General features: G+C 42.6%; 1 protein-coding gene across 3 annotated transcripts; it reads right to left on the bottom strand.

Annotated features, from left to right (window-relative positions):
- Positions 1-782: 782 nt before the first annotated feature.
- Positions 783-15,397, bottom strand: nr1h5 (nuclear receptor subfamily 1, group H, member 5). 3 transcript variants are annotated; one of them, XM_030734128.1, is made up of 11 exons: positions 15,359-15,397; positions 10,209-10,350; positions 4,519-4,882; positions 4,291-4,431; positions 4,042-4,166; positions 3,140-3,238; positions 2,957-3,053; positions 2,123-2,239; positions 1,947-2,036; positions 1,713-1,826; positions 783-1,589 (listed from the first exon to the last, which is right to left on the bottom strand). In XM_030734128.1, the coding sequence occupies exons 2-11, from the start codon at positions 10,242-10,244 to the stop codon at positions 1,387-1,389; spliced, it is 1,386 nt and encodes a 461-aa protein (XP_030589988.1). In that variant the 5' UTR covers positions 10,245-10,350; positions 15,359-15,397; the 3' UTR covers positions 783-1,386. The 3 variants fall into 3 exon arrangements, with proteins under 3 accessions (XP_030589988.1, XP_030589986.1, XP_030589987.1); XM_030734126.1 differs by having other exon boundaries at positions 4,519-4,917; positions 15,359-15,391; XM_030734127.1 differs by lacking the exon at positions 15,359-15,397 and having other exon boundaries at positions 10,209-10,621.
- Positions 15,398-15,893: the final 496 nt, after the last annotated feature.

The following is a 15,893-nucleotide window of genomic DNA, read 5'->3' as shown; positions in this document are numbered from 1 at the left end:
CGGTAAAGATGACCTGCTGAAGTCCAAACCAACTATCTGAGTGGTTTAAGTTATCCCCACTGATGTGAGACTGGTCTGAATATTTCACAAATTGCTGATCTACTGGGATTTTTCTGGGTTTACAGAGAATGGTCCAAAAAACAGAAAATATCCAGTGAGCAGCAGTTCTCTCTGCAAAAATACCATGTTGATGTCAGGTTGTATTGAGCTGATAGGAAGCCAACAGGAACTCAAATAATCACTAATTATATCCAAGGTATGCAGAAGAGCTTCTCTGAACACACACGTCAAACCTTGAAGCAGATGGGCTACAGCAGCAGAAGACCACACTGGGTGCCACACCTGTCAGCTAAGAACAGGAAACTGAAGCTACAGGTAACACGGGCTCAGCAAAATTGGCTTATTGAAGACTGAAACAACTCCTGATGAGTCTCAATTTCTGCTGCAACATCTGGATGGTAGGGTCAGAATTTGACATAAGCAACATGAAAGTGTGGATCCAGCCTGCCCTGTATCAACAGTTCAGGCTGCTGGTCGTGTAATGGTGTGGGGGATATTTTCTTAGCACATTTTGGGTCCTTCGGTACCAACTGAGCATCATTTAAACATCAACCACATCCATCCCTTCATAGCCACAGTGTACCCATCTTCTGATGGCTGCTTCCAGAAGGAAAATGCACCATGTCACAAAGCTCAAACCGCATCAGACTGGTTTCTTGAACATAACAATGATCGTCACAGTCACCAGATCTCAATGCAACAGAGCATCTTTGGGATGTGGTGGAATGGGAGCTTCTCATCATGGATGTTCAGCTAACAAATCTTTGAGGAATGTTTCCAGCACCTTGTTGAATATACGAAGAATTAAGGTAGTTCTGAAGGTAAAGGGTGGTCCAGCCCAGCACTAGCAAGGTGCACTGTGAGTGTATGTTCATTATAACATATTTAAATGTCAAGCAGGCCAGGATCTAGGAAACCTGTCCAAGTGTTAATTGGCAGGAACTTGGCTGATGAACTCCAGTTAGAACACAATCTTCCTTTTATGATTTATTTTAACATTATTCAGCAAGGTGAGAAGTACTGAAAGTGTGAATGCTAAATGTATACAAATATAAAAAGACCTATTAAGGTTTCTTTGATGAAACAAAGCGCAGCAGCCCACAATCACATTTCAGTCCTGTTGGATGCTAAAATTCCTAAATGACCCAGGACCGAGGGTCAGTTTTTCCACCTAGTCGAGCTGTTGGTTCCACACTGTCCCATTTATATTAATTCAAATCCATTCTAAGACAGTGTTTGTACAAATAAGTCTTTAAATTGAAGTTAAAACATAAAATCCCCCAGAGATGATTACTGATTTTCATCACTTCCTGCACATCTTCATTGTCAGTGTCCAGACTGCTGTCTCGTCAGGAGGAGGTAGTTGTGGCGGAGGGTTCGCAGCTCTGTCAGTCTGCCCAGCAGGCGGCCAAACCTCTGCGCGCCTCCGCGTGCTGCCCCAGCTTGGGCCCCACACACCCTGGACAGCAGGTCCAGGATCAATTCCTGCATTTTCTCAACACAGCTGGCTGCCTGCAAGGATGCACGGTCTACAGACGGGGACAAATAGAGACACTTGTACAGCGTGATGTTGCATTTACAACAAAGTAAAACATGTAGTCCAGAATTACAGCTGAAATGAGCAGACTGGGTCATTAGATTCCTGGTCTGACCTGAGCAGAGCAGAGCTGTGGCTGTAAGCAGGGTGTACTCGGCCTCCGTCACCCGCAGCGCCACTATGCTGTGGAAGAAGTTGAGCACTGGTGCAAAGAGATCCTCACTGCTCTCTGTTTACACCAGCAAATTGAAAGAAAAATAAAAGTCCTAATTCATTTATTGTCTGAACAATATTTCCACAGCCAGTCATATTAAGGAGTGTGTGTGTGTGTGTGTGTGTGTGTACCCACCTGAACTGATGAGTGTCCTGCTGTGGATGCTTTCCTTTGACTCTACATTTCTGAGACAGCTGTGCGTTGACATACCAAAAAGCTGCAGAGCTGATTAATGGAGAAAAATGAAAGATTATTTCATACAGTTTGTGTGCGTCTCATTATTTTCCTCCATCTCCTGGTGGTTTATTCACCTGGACTGGGGCTTGTTGGGCTGTGGGAAAACTGCTGAGCAGAGAGCAGGAACATGACCTCCAGTGAAGAGATGGATAGGAGAGCAATCTGGTCTGAGAAATCAAGGAGGTCAAAACCTGTGAGAAGAACACCATTAATTGTTGTTATTATTACTATTATTTGAATTCTTTAACTACAGAATGAGGAATCACTTTGTACAACTTTGAACTGACACCAGTTTCCCCTCCCTGTAGACAGTGGTTATAATACTATGTGGAATAAGCACATCTACTGTATACCATACATTAAACATTAAATTACAGAAAGTGACATAAAGGATTACTGAAAATAAATCCCTCAAGAAGTGCACTGGGTTTCAAACACCTGACCCCAGCAGATTTGTCTCAAGATGATAAAACTCCCAAATTTTACTCCGGGAGCTGCAGGAATCAATGAGCTGTAGGATTAAATAACTGTATGGTTGGCGGATGTAGAAAGTAGGAAAAAAAAAAATAGATCTGACACAAAACTGCCAACAAGGTCTCAACAAGGGGCTCTTTGAGCATCACTGGGCAAATACCATTTAGTTCCACTATATTCAAGAGAAAGCAGATATTTCTACAACCAATATCTTGTGCCAGCAGGAAAATACACTGATTTGATTTTGGGACTAAATTACTCTTCTTTAAGATTCTGGAAACTTTCTTAAGAGCTTGTGAACAGATAGTCACTTTCCTTTTTTTTTTTTTTTTAAATCTCCTTTAAATTTGAGAATATTTTCCCTCTGATCCTCTTATCTTGTTACTTTTTCAGGCAAATACAATTTAAAGCTGGCGGCTTCTCTTTCACCTTACCTGGCACTGTCCTGGCAAACTGCAGCAGCCTTTGTAGGCCGGGTGACAAAACATCAGACAGGCCCTCCACTTCTTCTGGACACAGCCACTCATATGCCTGATCACATGCACACAAACAAAACAAAACATGGTAAGAACAATAGGAAAACTGTCATTGCAGTACGCGCTTGCACTGAAACGTACCCTAAAATTGCTACTGTCCTGAGCTCTGTAGAGCCGATGAGCCTCCACCATCCTGTCCACGATGTATTTCTGTTCTCGGGTTAAACTGGCAGACAAAGCCTGGTGTAGATGGAAATGAACACAGCATGCAGATTAAAAAGAAACACTCATGAACCTCCTGGTGGCAGTAGAGGAAAAGTCTGTAAGCGCCAAAATCATCAGACTAGTTCAGCCTCCTTGGGTTAGAAAAAAAACATTCAAACAGCAGTCCAACCAGTAGCTGTTGAGTGAGTAAATGCAAGTATTTTAGAGACTGTCCCCGGTGAGCATCAATAAGAACTATAGATTCTTAACTTCAGGCTTTTCTTCATTTTGTTTTGTTTACTACTACACTCAATTTTAAAGCAATTTGATGGTTCTATGAGCCTCAACAGAGCAACATACTCCTAAAACAAGGCACATAAAACCCACCGCCTATTGGGTGACCTTACACGTGTAAATTATGTTTTTAATTTGGTCTTTACTTGCTCTCAGGCACTTTAACAGCACCGGAGTAGCAGCTGAAAGAATAAGGCTACCATTCTCTTCCAAGTCTGAGAGCACCGTGTTCTGCAATACAAAATGCACAGCTGTAATTACAGTCTGATCCAGTGCCTTAATCATGAGGCAGTTATACTGATAAGTCTGTAAACTTTAAAGGCTTCCTGGCTTTAAATACACTTTATTATTACTGTGCTGTACTGTGGCCCCTTTGCTTCCTGATGAATTACAGTACCCTGCATTAGTTTTTGTAATTCTCTGATACTGCTGTGGTTTCATGTAAAATCTTGAACAGTTTTACCCCAAGTGTGACACTAATCTTAAACCTTGAACTTAGGAAAGCGTCCATTCAAGCACAGACAGTCAGCCCAGGTGTGTCGCACCTGTCTGGGTAGCCTGCTGGTAGAGCTGACTCTCCTGCTGTCTGTGTTCTCCTCTTCCTCCTGCCCTCTGCCTTTACCTCCTTTCCTCAGACGTTTGGATTGGCACTGCACCTCAGTCAACAAGCCTCGAGAGAAAAATCAAAGTATTACTTTCCACACAAGCATAAGGTGAGATATTATTTTTAGAAGTCCCACTAGTCATTTCTCCGATTACATTACGATAATCGGTTTCTTGTATTTGAACCTTACATTCAGCCAGCATTCCCACAGCACGGCACTTCCTCAGACGGCAGTCTTGACACTTCCTCCTCATGTACATATCCATCTCGCAGCTACCGCCGCTCTTACAGTGATACACAGCTTTCTTAGTGACACTACGTCTGAAGAACCCTGCAGTGAAAGGTTAAAAAAAAAAGGACCTGCTAATGCTTCAAAATAGAAAGATATGAAAGATTAAAAAAATGATCAAATACATACCTTTGCATCCCTCGCAGGTAAGAGCGTTGTAGTGATACCCTGATGCTTTATCACCACACACCACACACAGCTCATCCTGACCTCTGCTCTTCCCTCCTAACCCCATGCGTGACCTCCGCCCGAGTGGCAGTCCCACAGATCCTAGCCCCTGCGTGTGGCCCACACAGTGAGGCTCAGGGCTAGGATCGCAAGGAGCCTCCAGGCAGTGAGGGCTATAGTGGTACGGTGGGTTGCAGAGCTGCGAGGAGGAAGAGGAAGAGGAGGGAGAAGGGGTGGAGGAGGGCGGAGAACCATAGTGGGAAAAGGGCAGGTTGGCAGCACTGTACTGTTGTTGGCTGTATGGGAGCAGCTGGAGGTCAGAGTCCTGGAGGGGATAGCCCAGAGGGTCAGCCAGCATGTCTGAAATCAAGGTTCATGGACAAAATTGTTAATCTGGTCCGTATGGTGAGAGATGATATTGTTAATGTGGTCATATCAGGCACAGGTCCACCTGCTTTTTATTTGCCAGGGGCAGCCAATCAGAAGAAAGTTGGCTTAAAGGGAGGGTGGCTCGTTTCAGACAGATAATGAACAAAGGGGCTGCACCAAGGCCCAGTATAAGATAAAGATTATTTTTGATTAATCGTAATTCAGAGCTGCTCTCGTAGAGTCCAGTGATAGACATGTGGAGCTGGGAATGAACACAATAAAGTTTCCTTTAAAAAAATCATTATGACAGCTGAATTGTAATGTGACTTTGCAATTTGAACCCACCCTGTATTCAGCTTTCATTCCCTTGATCATACCAAACCGGTACCAAGCATTAGACATGACAGTTAAAGAGATGCAGTCTTTTGGAGACTGGTGAACGTCTGCCTCTCTAAGATGCTCTTTTTAATACCCAATCATGTTACTGACAGGTTGCCGATTAACCTCATTAGTTGCAAAATGTTCCTCGAGCTCTTTCTTTTGAGGGCCACTCACTTTTCTTGACTCATCCCAATTTTTTAAAGACATGTTGGTGCCATCAAATTCAAAATGAGCTCAGATTTTTCTTAAAATGATACATTTTCTCAGTTTAAACATTTCTTAAACAAGTTCTACTGTGAACAAAATACAAGTTTATGAGATCTGTAAATCACTGCATTCAGCTTTCATTTACATTTTTCACAGCATCCCAATTTTTTTGGTTACACAAATGGAACTGAAAAAAGGTTGGAACCCAAGAGTTCCAGCTTCGTTAGGGACAAATGGATCATCAGCCGGAGCCACCAACGGGGAGTTTGAAATAATGAGAGACAAACTGCTGGTTTTAGGTGATAATCTTTGAATTATCCTTTCAGTATCACACAGCCTGTGCTGCACCCAATTTTTAAGAAATGTCTTCTTCTTTCAGCTGCTCCCTTTAGGGGTCACCACAGCAGATCATCTGCCTCCATCTCACCCTATCCCAGCATCCTCCTCTGTCACACCAGCCCTCTGCATGTCCTCCTTCATTACATCCACAAATCTTCTCAGTAGTCTTCCTCATTTCTCCCTGACTGTATGTGGGGTATCGTGATGAATCTATCGAGCCTAAATTGTGCCAGCGTGCTATGATTTAACACTTATCACAGGTATAGCAGATGTCCGTCCCAAAATGAAATCTTCTCAGTATTATCAAGAGTCCAAATGTGTCACACATACACACGCGCACACACACACACACACACACACACACACACACACACACACACACACACACACACACACACACACACACACACACACGCACACACACACAGTACGTAAACTACAGGAACCAAAGCACTTGCACTGGCGTGACTGAACCATGAATGAACATTTAAGGAAACTCGGTGACGCCGACTGAAGTCAAAAAGCGTCACAGGAATGTGATTTTACGTGACTCATGACTGTTTTAATGGCTCTTATGGGATACAATAAAAAGCTGAGAGTGAGACCTTGTGAACTTTTTCAGACTGCTGAAACAGGATGCAGCTGAGAACTCCCAGTGCCATTTAGGATTTATTTTCTCCCCTTTTTCTGGATGCTTCATTCAAGTTTGTAACTCACTCAGTTCATTGTTGGGACAACCTGAAACGTCTCCGATTGTGGGTCGGGCGTTTGTGTTTTGCAAGTACTGCCTCCTCTGAGAAAACATGTGTGACCACTGGCAGCCTCTTAAAGTGCAGCTGGACCATCCGACTGCTGTGGGATCTGTTAGGTACTGATTAAACGCAGAGCCCACCCAGCCCTCGGGACTTTTGGGAAATGGGAACTTAAAGGATAAAACATGTTACATGAAGATTAGGAAGGACTAAGGCATATATTTGAGTAATTAATTTACAATTAATTTAAGTAATAAATGGTTATATGTAGATACAGTACTGTGCAAAAGTCTTTTTTCACTCATTTTCAGTCCTGGTACCTGACCATTTTCAGCTGTTTTCTTTTGTTTGTTAAGCCACTTAACACTGACCTATGAATCATTCAAGAATTAAAAAAAAAACAAAAAACACCTCAACTCAAGTGATGAACCAGTGTTGTGTCTACACTTAACAGACAACACAGGAGAGAACCCATTTTAAATTGTTGCTCACAGCCTGCTGCAAAAACACGATTTTCCTGATTTCCTTGGTTGAATCTATGAAAAATGCCAAAGATAACACAGTTTGACAGGCATACAATCGCATTTTTACACCAACAAGGTGATTCTCAGAGTGCTACGCAAAAGATGTGTGTATGTAGGAGGTCAGGAGAGGGCTGTAAAAAAAAAAAATGATTTGGAGCTGCATTTCAGCCAGTGGTGTTGGGGGATTTTGGCAAAATTGATGGAATTATGAACTCAGAAAAGTACCATCTGATTTTGATCCACCGTGCGTACCCCACCACCACACACACACACACACACACACACACACACACACACACACACACACACACACACACACAATGGCCTCCACAGAACCCGGACCTCAACATTATTGAAGCAGTGTAGTATCATCTTGACACAGAACAGAACAAAAGGCAGAAACATCCAAAGAAGAGCTTTGAATGTCCTTCAAGAAGCCTGGACAAATATTCCTGAAGACTACTTAAAGAAATGACAGAACGCTGTTCAGGCTGTGCTGGAGAACAAAGGTGATCGCACCAGATTCTGACATTCAAGCTCCTTAAAATTGTACAAACTCTGTTTTTACCTCATACGCTGTAGTTACATGTATGTTTACATGTTTGAATAAATCACTGCACCTATTTTTCACTTTCAATAGCAAAATATAAAGAAATGAAGGGTGGCTCAAGACTTTTGCACAGTACTGCAAGTGAAGCATGTCTTTGAGCTTTGACATGAATCTGGGCATCCTCGTAGCTCTGAAGCAGTAACAGAGTAACGCATACAGTTTTTACACTACAGGGATTCTGTGGTGCGCTTCCATGAAGGGGAAAAACAAATAAACAAATCAAAGCGGCAAAGGTCGCCATATCCTGCCTTTTAACACTCACTGCGGTTCGACAAGTGTTAAACCCTCTGACAATGCGTGGAGCGAGCAGCAGGTTAGGTTATGTTAGAACAAAGACAGGATAAAAGGAAACAGAGAAGGGGAAAAAACACAGAGCAGCATCGCTAAAGCTCACACTCCACTCATGTTACATTTTCAGACTCGACTTCCCGTTATGAGAAAATTGACCTTTATGTGTAAGACTGTTAGAGCCACCCTTTGATGAAGGAAGTAATTCAACTGATATCTCAGTAAATAAACCTCTCAATCTAAATCTGAGTAGCCACACCCCCATCAGCCCGTTCTTTAGTTTATATCATGATTATGTCAAACCCGTTCCCATTTTTGCAACCTTAAAAACGGGCAAAATGAAAACTTCATCCTGCATGTGGTCTGTTTCACCTCCGAGAGTCCCTGCGTGTCATGCTCCCATTCATTGGTCATAAATCTTCAGTGTTAAGTGAGGCTTCAGGACCTACATCACGAGGACTTTTGATGAACCTGCTGCATCTCAGATTTAGTGGACTACTGTCCCCACTATGATCAGTTGAAATCCTATTTATTAACTCATCTTAGTCCTCAATTTCCCCCTTAGCCCTTCGCTTTCATTCTCTCTGCAGATGTTTCCTGTCTTTAACCGACTAAGCCAGCGATGGGTTGGCGGGGTGGGGTGGACAGGGAACACGGGGGGGGTGGCCCTTGCTTTCTCACTGTGTGACAGAGCTGTGGTTCGCACTGTTTGTAAACCATTTGAACGCTGTCTAAACACTCCTCAGCCTCCCTTCCATCCCACGCACGCTAGGGAGCCAAACAACACCAGCAAAGCGCCCCCTGCAGCTCCCCCTCCAGCCCCCACCGTCCTCCTCCTTCTTCTCCAAAGGGCAGGAGGGGAGACAACAGGGAGACTTTGTTGATGATACATGTCAGTATAAATAGATCCTCCGATGCACGCTCAGCCTCTCTGCGTGCTGCGAAGGCAGTGAGCCGGCTGATCCCCCTCAAGAACTGTTTTTTCCATGTCACCGAGTTCTCAAACGCTGTAAATAAAGGCTTAGTGTTCATTCATCAGCTGTCAGAGTGAACGAGGCTGCACTGCACACAGAAGGCGGTCATATAATAATATAATATATTAACGACCCACTTACTTAATGTCAGTCTATGCGGCCAGTGCACAGTGTCAAATCTTTGAATGTAATAAAGCAGCCGAAGAGGTGAAGAGACTCAAGTCTCTAATGTCTGGCGCGCAGTGTGGATTCTCTTGTTATTGGCTATAAATTATAAAATTGTGTTCTTTCTTCAATTCAAATTTTCATTTTAAGCCAGCAGTTTATTCCAGATCAGCAGATACAAAAGTGCTGAACTGTCCAAGGACTTAAAGGAACTTCGCCCCCTCTCAAAGTATAAATTTACACAAACCAGATAAAACACAAGAGTCAGAGCAGAAGTGACAGCAGAAACCACATTTCCCCTCTTCTAACACTAAACTCTGTACCTCATTTCGATTTCATCTGCTCAGGTGAACCAGAAGGAACCCGTGAACGGTGTCCATAGTAACCGCTTTCTCCTGAAGAAATAATCCCTATACAAACACTGACAGTGTGTTCTGTGGATTACAGGGTTATATGGAGACTGGCTCTGAAAAATGATGCTCCCTTTGAGCTCTAGACATCTAAGATCTCAGCTCTGGGAGAACCGCAGATGAAATTCCTTTTGACTGTGTTGGAATGAAGGCTCGAGTCCTGTTAAAAAAAGTAAATAAACCAGAAGTATCTGTGTGGAGAGATAAGTGAGGAAACAACAAAAGATGCTCTGTGGGAATATTTCCCTGCCAGTAAAACCACTGATTTCACGGCAGCATCACCTGAATTATTTTACAGTAGCACCGACTGATAATTTAGGAAGTTCTTTGTGAATGAAATGTCTGCACTCATTCAAACTGCATAAGAAACAAAGTTTTTCCCGTTTTTATGTAAGTGCTCATTTACATGTATGAGTGCCAGAGATTTAGTTAAGAGAATAAAAAAATTCCATCAGTCAGTGTTGAATATTATAAACGTAATATGTCTATAAACTCAAAGCTTTTTTTTTTTTTTTTAGAGAAGCAGAAGAGAAAGCAGGAGTAAAAGGAGAAGCAAAAGTAAAAAAAAAAGTCAAGCAGATGAAGACACCAAAGAGAAAGAAGCAGGAGCGCGAGCGTGACTGTGGACTCACCGTAGTACTGGAGCTGCTCAGCGGAGCAGTAACCATCCGAGGCGGTGAGAAACCCCCCTGCTGTGAAGCTCATCTCCAACTCAGTCCACTCTCTCATCTGGACAGAAAAGCCTCTCTCTTCAACTAGTAATACAGGCTCTGTCTTCACACACACACACACATAAACACACAGAGACAATTACTTGGAGGATTCACGCAGATATGAAGGATCTGGGAAGTGTGGAGACATTCCTCAATCCCCAGGATGCGTCCAGGTCTCTTAGCTGTCCAGGCTCATATCCCAGCCTATTTTTAAAAAGCTAAGAGCAGCAGTGCAGCTGAGCCTCTTGGTCTGTGGTGGATGATGTGCTGGAGGAGGGATTTCACATCTCAGGGGGATAGACAAAAGGGAAAGTGGGGGACACCGAGGAGGGACGGGGATGGGACTGTGTGTCCAAACAGCTGGACCTGACTAGGACGTCATAGATCAGAAGACACTGGGGAAAGATGGTGACTTTACTCCTTGCGTGTTGAGGTTTGTATAACAGAGTGCAACAGCTGGACTGGGCAAAGGAAATGTTTTCTATTAATCTCACATTTCAAATAAAAAGAAATCCTCCTTAAAGTTTCCCTTCAGATTAAACAAAAACCAGTTCTTTTAAGTTTACCGTATCTATATTGTGTGCCATGAATGTAACTGCCCATATTTGTCCTCCAGGCCTCAGCACTGTGTTTACTCTTCCTTTTGTTTACCACTGTTCTGTTTGTGCTGCGGTTAATATTGGACATCAGTTAGATTTAAGGCTCTCGGGGTCCTCGGCCTCCCCCACAAACAGTTAACCAGACCAGGGCAGAGCAAAAGGAGTCAAGGCCTGCACCACCCAGAGAAGACAGAAGAGTGACCCCATCACAGGCCTGTAAATCTCCGAGCAGGGCTGGTTGACACGCAGCATGCTTAGTGAGGATTAATAGTATCCTCCCGCCCACCTATCATCTCTTTCACTGGCTCATTATGGGAATCAGGTCTGACTTATGGATAGCAGAGGGTTAGGGAAGAGCCAATCATTCTCAGTGAAACTGTAGCCTTCGCTGGTGCAATCACGATCAGTCTCACTGACAAATGAAACAGGAATGTAGCTGCTGGCTACACAGTGTTTTTCCTTTGAAGTGGATGTCCAAAGGGTAAATTGATATATATGTGGTCACAGCACAGTGGAAAAGTACAACCTAAAACCTACAGAAAAGGTGCATAAAACAAGAAATGTGCCCCACTTCTCAAAAATCTATGCTGAATAACAACAAATAAGAGTCTGAAATACGACAGGGTTTGCAAATAACACTGCATATAAACTAATTACATTTAAAAAAAAAAAAAAAAAAAAACACGTTATGTAATCAGCAGTGAAACCAGTGTGAGAAGAATATCCATCTCATGGGGGAAAATAAATGAATCCCATGTAAATGTACTTTTTTTCAACAGATTTAAACAAGTAAATGATTGTTCCTCATTGAAGAAGTGCTTACTCAAACAAATGATAAGGTGTGAATGATTAGACCCTACTTATGTAAGTAAAGGGCGGAACCCTTCTTTGATAACTAGGGTCAGGGGTCTAAAGATCTAACATCTAAAGAGGTGTCCAAGGCCTTCAGAGGAAAGGTTGTGAATGCCTATGAGGATTTTAAAAGATCTCCAAAATATCTTAAATCAGTCTACTTAAATGTTGTAAAAGCACAAAGTCAGCCTCCTTCATCTAAAACCATAACCAAAGTTCATCACAGGACCTGCACCTGTTTCTGTTGGAGCATATGCGTCAATCAGAAGTTGCACAAATCTGACAATGCAGAGAGTGCTAGGAACAACTCTTTGGTGTCTAAAAAGATCATTAGAGCAAACCCACAGTCGAAATGTTTAGCACAGGCCAAATACAGCTTCACATGAGAAGAACCTCATACCAATTGTGAAGCATGGTGGCTGAAATGCTACACTCTGGTTTTGTTTGGCCTTTTCTCGTGACTAGGTAGCCTGCAGTCATTCATTCAGCTGAATTGTATCAGTCTGCTTGAAGAAAGTGTGAGGCTGGTTAACACTGAACCTGCCAACTGAATTATGATCCTGTGTACATGAACAAATCCAACAAACATCTTGCAATTGGAAGAGTGCTTATTTGGAGGGTGCAATACTGGCTTCTGATGGCAGAGGTGTGCTTACTTTCTTTATATTCTTTACATTTAACTAAGAAAAATAGGTACCGTGATTTATTGAAATGTGTACAAACACACATGGAAACAATTTTTAGAATTCTAACAAGCATTAACGTCAGTATCTGGTATGACAACACAGCCTGAAGTCTCTCAGGCAGCTCTCTCATCATTTCTTTAAGTGGTTTTCCAGGCTTCTTGAAGGGCATTCAAAGCTCTTCTTTGGATGTTGGCTGCCTTTTGCTCGGTTCTCTGTCCACATGATCCCACACTGCTTCACTAATGTAGAGGTCTGGGCCCTGGGGAGGCCAATCCATGACTGATAGTGTTCCACTGTGATTTTTTCTATCCAGGTATGATTTTACGGCACTGGCAGTGTGTTTGGGATCATTGTCATGCTGAAAAATAAAGCCATTGCCAGTCAGATGGTATTGCATGGTGGATCAAAATCTGATAGCACCTTTCTGTGTTCATAATTCCATCAATTTTGACACTGACTGAAATGCAGCTCCAAACCATGACAGAGCCTCCACCGTGTTTTACAGATGGCTGTAGACACTGTTGTACCTCTCTCCTGACCTCCTCTGTACACAGTGGTGGCAATTTGAACCAAAATGATCAAATTTGCATTCATCACTCCATCTGACCTGTCAACACTGATTTTCAGTCCAGCTCTTGTGTAAGGCAGTCTTGTGTCAGTCTTTTCTCCCTGTTTCCCTTCCTTATGAATGGCTTCTTGACAGCCACCCTTCCACTGAGACACCTTTGAGGAGGCTTCAGTGAACAGTAGATGGATCAACTGAAGGGTCAGAGGCATCTCTCAGGTCCTGTGTCAGGTCTCTGCTGGATCATTTACTATGTTTCAGATACTGTTCATCTGCTGTGGATAGTTTTTTTTAGACCTGACATTTCTTTTGTCCTCCACTTGTCCAGTTTCCTCAAATGTTTGAAGGACACACTGCACACCATTATGCTGAGATATGCCAAGTTCTTTTTGGTGCAGAAATACTATATTGTGTCTGTCAAATTGTGTTATCTTCAGTATTTTTTATAGATTCAGCAAAAGAAACTTTGGAAGACCCTCAGAAAGCTGGAGAACTAGACTACTTTAAAAAGTATAATCACAATATAATAATTGTTGACTGGACTAATGCATTAAATTAGCCTAAATCTTGCCAGTTGTCTGTGGCACCACTGCAAAGGGCACTGATAAAACATATAGAGCTGCAATAGAGTGAAACAGGAAGTACAGACTGACTGATTAGCATAATGCTGCCTCTTAATGCTTTTCTGTGGGTCAGACTGAGATGGTCAGGGAACCAGTTCTGTCTCTCGAGCCAAAACTGCTTTAGAGACCCACTGCAATCTACTAATAATACAACTTCAGAATTAATATCACCTCCAGTATTATCACTGAAAATGCCTCAGTGATAGGCTGCTGATGGATTCTGGCACAAACCCACTGCCAGAACTCACAGAGGTGAGTTATAGTTATTTCTTTGTCAAAGGCAGCGTGTCACATCTCAGCATACTAGTATATGTCGCAATAAAAACCACAATAACAAGCCATCCCTCTGACTCTCTCTGACCCCTGAGGAATGGAAGGGGAGCAGGGAGCAGGCAGCAGCACTGAGAGCGATGCTAAATGATGGGGACAATATCTGAGAGCGTGTAAATGTCACCATGGATCTTCTGGAGGTGTCACAGTGTTGAACATAGCCCCCATGGGAATATCATAAAAAAAAATGTCAGGGTAGGAGGGGAAGTCTTTTAGGTCACATTCACATCAAGCATGGTTAGTTCAGTCGGATTCTGCAGTGAACTCTTTGGTTTTTGCCTCTACCCACATGAGAAGGGAGTATTCTGTAGTCTGTCATGTCTACATAAACACGGGCACAGAAAACTACAATTAACACAAAATTCCCTCTATCCTCCAGACCGACAACTCATTAGTCCTGAATCACTCACACAGCATAAGCCCAGAGATAAATTCAGCACATAATAAATCCTGTTCGGCACGTCCTCTCCGTGTGATCAGCTCCTGTCTCTATCAGGCAGCTGCTGGCTGGTAGCTGCGGCTCGATAACGGCCCGGACTGTTTACTGATCCTCACAGGAAACTGACACTCGTATGAGAGTGGCCTCCGGATTTTGTGAGTAAAGTCCATAGCTTATGCCTCAGCATATGTGAGAGTGGTTGGGGAGGGATTTCATTATCGCAAGGAAGAATGTAAATTGTCAACTGTTACTTACGTCTACTTGGAGTATTTGTTTGAAACCATATTCCAGACAGAATAAACAGATTATTTAGGCTTGATTTGATGAAATACACTGAATTTCACAAAAGGGGGACCATTATACTCTTCCTTATGTTCAGTCTGTCAAATATAAACTATTACAAAAGCCAAAATTTGTTTATGAGGAGCAGCAAACTAGAACTAAGCTGGCTTAAAGGGAGAGGAGCAGCAAGTGAAAACGTCTTGCTTTAGTGGATGAAGATGCTACACCCAGGCCCTGAATAAGGCCGATAACTTCATTCTGAACCATGCAGAGCCACTTTAGCAGAGCCCAAGGATAAAAATGCAGAGCTAGAAATAGCTCCCCTTTATGTAAGGCATGTAAGACTATAGCTATCATAACAGTATAAATATCCTTAGTCCTGTTGACAGTTACAGGCAATGAGCAATAATCTGTTGCAGCAATTTATCCCACTCTGTCCACTACGGTTGGAAAAGAGGCCACAAAAATGCACGTTTCTCCTTATTTACATATATTTTTAGTTTTCCTTATTTTTACAGGTTCCGTGGGGTAATATAGTGCATTATAGTATCCAGATTGGATCACATAGATTTTACACGAGCCCACTAAATACAAACTGGCTCTCGTGGAACAATGAGGTATGAAATCTAGACTTAACACAGTGTTAGGTTTTCATTTGGTTATTTTCGGGATAGTTAGAGGTTCTGGACTCACCAGTCTTCCTGCTGTGCCGACTGTCTCACAGTCATGTCACTTTGTCCAGCTTTGGCCTTTTGTAAAGTTGACAGCAGCCCAGCCTCTATTCTCTCAATCTCTCTCTCTCTCTCACACACACACACACACACACAGAGTAAACAGAACCTTTCACATGAGATGTGTTTTGGCTACACATGCTGACCAAAGATCTTTAGTGATAGCAGGATTCATAGGTTTGTTTGTTTTTTTTTTTTAATAAAAGCTAGGATACATTTTTTTTTTTAAATCTGGGAAACATTTGAATTTAAACAAAGTTCTAGTGTGAAATAACAGATAAAAAACAAACTCCCTAAAATTTCCCATAACAGCCCTTTTTCTGGTTGCACTCGGGATTTGAACTGGCAACCAAGTTCTATAACCAAGTCATAAAGCCCCCCCCCAAAGGAACTGGACTCATCTCATTAAGAAATTCCCAGTATGTCGTGTTTATAAACAGCCTCTTGTTCGAGTCTGGTGATGGATGGATGCGCCCTATCACTGACTCTTCCTGCTA

Source organism: Archocentrus centrarchus, chromosome 7 (genome assembly GCF_007364275.1).
Source record: "Archocentrus centrarchus isolate MPI-CPG fArcCen1 chromosome 7, fArcCen1, whole genome shotgun sequence".
NCBI lineage: Eukaryota > Metazoa > Chordata > Actinopteri > Cichliformes > Cichlidae > Archocentrus > Archocentrus centrarchus.
This window is presented reverse-complemented; position numbering and strand designations above follow the sequence as displayed.